General features: G+C 37.8%; 1 protein-coding gene across 1 annotated transcript; it reads right to left on the minus strand.

Annotated features, from left to right (window-relative positions):
• Positions 1 to 744: 744 nt before the first annotated feature.
• Positions 745 to 5,976, minus strand: LOC122062643 (protein ACCELERATED CELL DEATH 6-like). Its single transcript, XM_042626292.1, has 3 exons — positions 5,164 to 5,976; positions 2,483 to 3,033; positions 745 to 1,627 (listed from the first exon to the last, which is right to left on the minus strand). Exons 1-3 carry the CDS (start codon positions 5,813 to 5,815, stop codon positions 953 to 955), a joined length of 1,878 nt encoding a protein of 625 aa, XP_042482226.1. The 5' UTR covers positions 5,816 to 5,976; the 3' UTR covers positions 745 to 952.
• Between the last annotated feature and the right edge of the window lie 751 nt (positions 5,977 to 6,727).

Here is a 6,727-nt window from a genome sequence, read left to right on the forward strand (position 1 = left end):
ACATGCTAGGTAGGGCTTGACTGCAAGTCTCTGATATAAGCCTCAATTTACTGTATTCTTACATTGTGTGCTTAGTGGGTGCTGAACATTGTACCGGCATTGCAAGAGCCATCTCAACTTCAGCTTGAGAAAATTGGATGTGGGTGTTTTCAACTGTGATGCAGTCAAAAGTAGTGTATTGAGTAGGTACGAAGCCTTTACATGCATTATTCTGGGGATGTAGGCAAATTGCCGAACCTCATAAAAACCCTGTGTTGTGGGTGTGCTTGTTTTTGCATTACATATATTGAAATGCGTGAAATGCGGAATGAGTGTGCACACTTGGAAGTGCCTATAAGGGGCTGAGTGTGCATACAACTGTATGCGAATAGAGACAGGTACATCAGGGCTTTCCTTGTTAGATATCGAACAGGTTTTTGGGGGTCAAATTTGGACTTACTGATTCACCCCTCTCAGTGACCACCGGGTTACAACAACCTGGATGTTTCCTCCATCATTTATTGTTGAGGATTTCAGATGGGATTTGGAAGAGAGACCTAGATACTATTTGGATTGGTTTTCGCTTCTCTTAATGGCAATGCCGAAGGTAGAGGGAAACTCTGACTTTAGTTTAGATTTCTTTTTTTGGGACGTCTTTTATTTTGGATATCCATGATGTGCATTCTTCTTTCATTGTTTTAGCTTTTCTTATATAAAGTACTGCTGATTTCTAGAGAGAGAGAGAGAGAGAGAGAGAGAGAGAGAGAGAGAACAATTCCCAATAACATAAGCTTCATAATAAGAACTCTCTTTACTCTCAACCACTTTAGGGAAACTCTTCTTGAGAGGATAACAACACATGACAGAAGTAGAAGTAAACAAGCTTCGGTGACATATCTACAACCACATTAGCCACTCAGATGACATGAGAGAGATTGGAATTCTAGAAAATACATAGACAATGATTAGTTCATCAGCTACCATCTCTGCTCAAATAAGTCTTTCGGAGGCCAAAGAGAGAACATTTACCACCACCTGTTTTTGGAGACAACCATTTACGGAGATTATAATTGTACATCATCATATTGAGACCAAACCTGGACCAAATTGGTATTATTGATGCAAGAAATAGGGCTCCCATAAATGCGAGGAAGATAAAGCTCAAGACCACAACCAAATTGGATAGCCAACTAAGACCACTAGTTACCAAACATATGCCGGCTGTGAATGCTGCGGACATCATTGTAAGTGATATACCCAAGAAAACCAAGGAAATATTGGTGGCAGTATTCGCAAGCCTGACAGTTCCTGTTCTTGCCCAGATGAGAGATATAACAACGATGACAGAAAGATACATCGCTATAGTATCAAAGATAACAAAAACTTGGAACAAGCTCTTTCTAAGAAATACTGACATGCCTTTATCTATGCTATCGCTACTGAAGCCACCGGGCATCGTGAAACCAGCTGCGAAAGTTATGGTCAGAACAAGAGATGATACCACCAAAAGAGTATCAATGAAGTTATTGTAATATTCTTCTGGGCGCCACTGAAAATCACTTTTACTTTGCTCGGATACTTCCATGATGTGTCGGTGGTTCAAAGCCCTTGGTGCATCAACATTGTGCAAGGCAATCATTGTTGTGGCCTAGATAACGAACATATAGAGAATTTATGATGAGGTGCAGTGCACGTACCAATTCAAAATTGACAAGTTGAGTCAACTCAATGAGATTTGGATTTCTAGGTGAATTGACTTTGTTACTATGTCGAGTAATTTAAAAAAAAAAAAGAAAAAAAACTATCACATGGAGAGAGGCTCAGCTAGTAATGAACTTTTTATCACACCTCTGTATACGGCACTTGAAAAGTTAGCTGGGCCCAAAATTTGAACTTTCTCAACTCATAAGTCAAGTTTCAATCTTTAAGGCTGTGTTTGTGTTTGGTAGCCAAGAGAAGAAAGATAAGAAAAAAGTATAAAAGTTATATTTTTTTCTTGGTTTAAGAAATTCTCTTTGTGTTTCGCATATTCTGCAAAACCAAGAGAAGATTTAGTTTTAGAATTTCAAAATTCATCTTAGGAATTATGAAGTTTTCTTTCGCTAAAAAATAAAATAAAATCTATCTTGCCAGAAACACAAGAAAACATGAGAAAATATAAAAATTTTTCTTTTCTTTTCTTTTCTTCTTTTCTAAATGGTAACTAAATATACATATTTTTTTCTTTCTTCTCTTTTTTCTTTTTTTTAGACTACCAAACATAGCCTAAAAGAGGGACGGGAAGAAACCCAAACAGTTGAAGTTTTCAAAATGATAATTAATCAAACATACATACTTTTCCTTCCTTCTATGTGCCTCATGATAAGGGTTGAAAATTTTATCAAAATGGAACTTGACAGAAGATAATGCATGGTTGAGTGATATAGAGGATAGTAATAAAGCCATCCAAGGCCCCAGAGTTAGTCAACATAAGATTGTTCCCTAATGAAAGAATGCAAATTACCTTTTTGAATGTTGACACTTCCTTGCATGCCTTGGTCTCAGCAATGTCAAGAGCTGTCAATTTGGCATTGTTTGTGAGGCTTAAGTCAACTCTGCCATCATTTGCGAGAATATTAACAAATTTATAAAGCCAATCCACTGTTGCCAAATGCAAAGGTGTGTTTCCCTCTTCGTCCTTCTCATTGAGTAGCTTCTCAAGCTTCCGGGTTTTGAGAATGTACCTAATCACATTTTCATTTCCACTTCTAACTGCAACATGAAGAGCATTTTCTTTTTCTTTTACAGTGCGCAACTCCCAAGAACCAGGACAATGTTCAATGAAAAGTTTAATAATGTCAACATGCCCCATACGAGCTGCTATGTGGATTGGGAAGTAGCCATGCGTATCACTTTGGTAGACAACTGAAGTATCCATTTTCAGCAACTCACAAGCCCCATCCACATCCCCCTTGAAGGCGACATAGTGAAAAGGAGTCGTCCCTTTTGAATCTCCTACTTTGATTAGCTCTGGCTTGAGCTTCAATACTAATTGCATGATCTCTTTTTTTTTGGCTAGAAGATCAAGTTTATTGAAAATCAACAAAAAAGAAAAAGAATTCAATACTAATTGCATAATCTCTGAAACCAAACAAGTTACCAAAAAAAAAAGAATTCAAATCAAAGAAGAACAGAACAAGTTCAATCATATAAGTGGCGATTGATGTTTTTAAACTTTCCAACTTTTACCAAAACTAGATTGTGCTAGGCGGTATTAGTGGTGATCACTACTTGGTAGCCCCCAACCCAGTTACAAATTTTAAGCCTTCAGCAAGGCTTGGGAAAAGAAAATCTTTTATGTAAGGGAGAGCGGATTAGGTTCACGTATGAGAATGTACGAGAATGTCTCTGATTCGTAGATTTAGAATCAATTTTCTCTCTCTTCATTTAATAGATTCTAAATCCACTGATCAGGGACGTATGAGAACATTCTCATACGTGAACCTGATCCGTCACTAAGAAGAGTGAAGTTATTCATTTAACTATCTTTTTACCTACCTTCTTAAATCAATTTCGCGAATTGGAGTGGAGTTGTAGAATTTGTATATTCACCTCTAGTGGCATCTTGTAGGTAGAACTCGATGTATATCTCTTCCCTTCTGGCTCTCCCTCTCCCCTCCCTCTCTAGCTCTAGATCCCCAATCCCCCTATTTTTGAGGCTGAGGCCCATCTAATCCATGTCAGGATCACAAACGCTTTCTGTGTTGGTCGTAGGTGGGCACCAGACTCCTCTCCCATCCCCCTTGTCTACCCTGTCACCAGAGAGGAGTGATTCTCTTTGGAAAATATTGAATGTCAAACCTTTTAGAGTTGCTAGTGGGTCACTCTGTCTCCGCCACAACTAGAGACTCCTCTACTGCCTCCACTTGATCCGGAAGTTTGTTACGTCATCGTCTATTACTTACACGTGGATAGAAAATGTTGGGAAGAAAATCAAATCTGTTTTCCACTACCTATGTGCAAATAATGGAGATACAAATGCAACCAAATATGTAGAGAACTCATAATGCAGATAAATTGATCAAGCCAAACCACAATAGAAGGCACTAATTTTTCACATGGAAATCTCTTTTAATGAGAAAGGTAAAAACCATGGGACCTTATCCAGATCAAACTTCCATTATGTAATAATGAGATTATAGTATTCTTCTCTAGCTATACTAGAGACTACCAAAAGCATTAAGAAAAATACCCTATTCTTGGTTGAGAATATATCTCACCAAATGATAATGAGAAATCATAAGAACAATAATACTCTCACCTCAATACAAAAAATGGTTTGTACAGGAAGAACTGTCACCTTTCCTACTTCCATGGACACGGAGAACACTACCATGCCACTACACCATCACGATACAATTCGTGTACAGAAAACCAAACAACCAAGAGATCCTCTTATCGTTTATGGGGTATTAATCATGAATCATTAATGGTGTATTAATTGCTCTGATCATATGCTACTTTATTTGGAACCACAGAAATCAAATACTGTTTGGAAATCAAAGTCCTAACCCAATACAGTATAATTAGACAGGTTGAATTTTGGACAAATAATGGCTTTCTTACTGAAAAGTCCACAACACAGGTGATATCTCGCTTATCTCCATCCAAGTCTCCTACCCCTCCATTTCAAAATGATAGTCTCATTCTAGTAGTTTCAAGTTCAAAATAGAGGGGAATATGGTTGGGTGGGCTTTCTGTTTTCTCCATAAAAATCAGTGTATCCTATTTTAAGTTAACTATGTGTGGACAAGAAAAATGGTGAAGTTGCATCTAGAGGGCTGCTATCCGGTCTACGGAGAGCAAGCACGGAGGGATGGAAAGTAGACTTGATTTGGAGTGATGAAGACATAATTAGTAGTTTTTTGGATGGAAAAGGAAGAAAACTTTGAAACTTTGGCATTGGATAACTATACCTATATATGTGGAACTCAACCAGTACCCATTCTACCCAAAATTTTGTCTAAAGAAAAACAGTACTTAAACAGCTAGGTTAAGGATTTGGCTAAAATGGCCAGGGTTAACAAACAATCTCTAACTATTTCGGATATGATGTAAATATTTTTATTTTCTAGGTTGCTTTGAATGAAAAAAAAAAAAAAAAAAAAGAGAAATTCGGAACAAGAAACTTATCAGTGTACTGACCTAGATTACTTTTGAAAATGGCAGAATGGAGAGGCGTCTTCCCTCCTTCCCATTGTTTTACGTCTGAACGTTCATGTAGTAAATTCAACATGAACTCAAGAAGTTGCAGAAGACCCACTTCGGCCGCCAAATAAGCCGGTGAACTCCCTTCTTTGTTCCGCAAATATGAGAGTCCCGAATCAGCCTTAACCAAAGTCTTGGCGACCTCTTCATACCCATATACTGTAGCCTCTTTCCTTTTCCTTTTGAGAGTACTAATGCTTTGCATGGCCTCATGCAAGGGAGTGTTTCCCTCTATATTTCTTAGTCTCAGCTTGGGCTCTGCATCATCAAATTCTGCATCTAACTTTTCCAAGTCTTTGGAAAAATGGCAATATTTATTGGTGAGGAACTTGACAATTCTTACTTGCCCACCTCTTGCAGCGACATGGAGGGGAGTGTCATCGTGAGAATTCGGATTGTAGAGAAGAGATGGACATCGTTGGGAGACCTGCTCTATGACCTCGTAATGTCCTAAGCCTGCTGCAATGTGAACAATTGTATTCTTCTGAGGGCTTACTTGCTGGAGAAGGTCCGATTCCATTACCGAAAGGCTGCTGATGTCTGCAGCAACTGCAGCTGTGTACAAATTTGCATCCATTTTTGCGGCCATCTCTCTCTACAGTTAAGGTACTCTAGCAAGGAAGATCAGATAGGCGGAAGTGAACTGTGAAAGTTTCAAAAGAAGCTTTCTCCTTTATAGAAGGAGATGAGGATTTTTTTTTCCCGTCTTTTGGAGAGCAGATCAAGTTCACATAGAACGATCATAGTTCTTAAATTTAAAATCAATTTTCTCTCTCTGCATTTAATAGATTCTAGATTTATGGACGAAAAATGTACAAGAATATCAGATCACTTTCAAGTGTTGATATCGTATTAGATGTATCAATTGTATCATATTGATATCAGTTGAGACTAAAGATCGATCCTCAATCCCTAATTAATTCGGATCAATTATGCATATCATTTCACAGATAAAATAATAAAAAATCTTTTTTTTAAAAAAGTAAACAAATAAAATGATCAATACACATTGATCCCCCTCCATACCAGTCAGGGAGAAGATTTTTTTTCCCTTTTTTGTCGTTTTTGCCATGGGAAACACGAGGATTGCGACCTAAACATCATCAAAACATTGGAGTACTAACGGTAGAAATCCGATCCATGGTCGAGAATCCGGATCAGGTGATGTGAATACCATTTAATGTTTTAACAAAAAAAAACATTGTCGTTTAATGCAGTGGGACGTAGATGAAGTGTCTAAACTTGGCTGTAAAAGCGTAGTCGGTCTATTCTACGACTCTTTTGGTGGGCATAATAAATGCAATACATCATTTATTATGTGCAATTATTGGAGGGGAAATGTTCAACTACTCTCCGTTGTGGACCCATTGTTTTTGAGGCTGTGCACAACTTCTCTCAAGCGGGATCAGGTTCACGAATGAAAAATGATCTAGTCTGGATTTAAAATCAATTTTCTCTCTCTTTTATTTAATAGACTCTAAATCTAAAAATTAGAGACGTA

Source organism: Macadamia integrifolia, unplaced genomic scaffold (genome assembly GCF_013358625.1).
Source record: "Macadamia integrifolia cultivar HAES 741 unplaced genomic scaffold, SCU_Mint_v3 scaffold1080, whole genome shotgun sequence".
Lineage (NCBI taxonomy): Eukaryota > Viridiplantae > Streptophyta > Magnoliopsida > Proteales > Proteaceae > Macadamia > Macadamia integrifolia.

What these genes read in the sequence shown, in the direction of transcription:
- LOC122062643 (XM_042626292.1), bottom strand. Translation starts at nt 5,815, where the DNA reads ATGGCCGCAAAAATGGATGCAAATTTGTACACAGCTGCAGTTGCTGCA. An exon ending in CATTTTCAAAAGTAATCTAG is followed by an intron (nt 3,034 to 5,163) that starts GTCAGTACACTG and finishes TTGATCTTCTAG; the next exon opens with CCAAAAAAAAAGAGATCATG. An exon ending in AAGTGTCAACATTCAAAAAG is followed by an intron (nt 1,628 to 2,482) that starts GTAATTTGCATT and finishes TTCGTTATCTAG; the next exon opens with GCCACAACAATGATTGCCTT.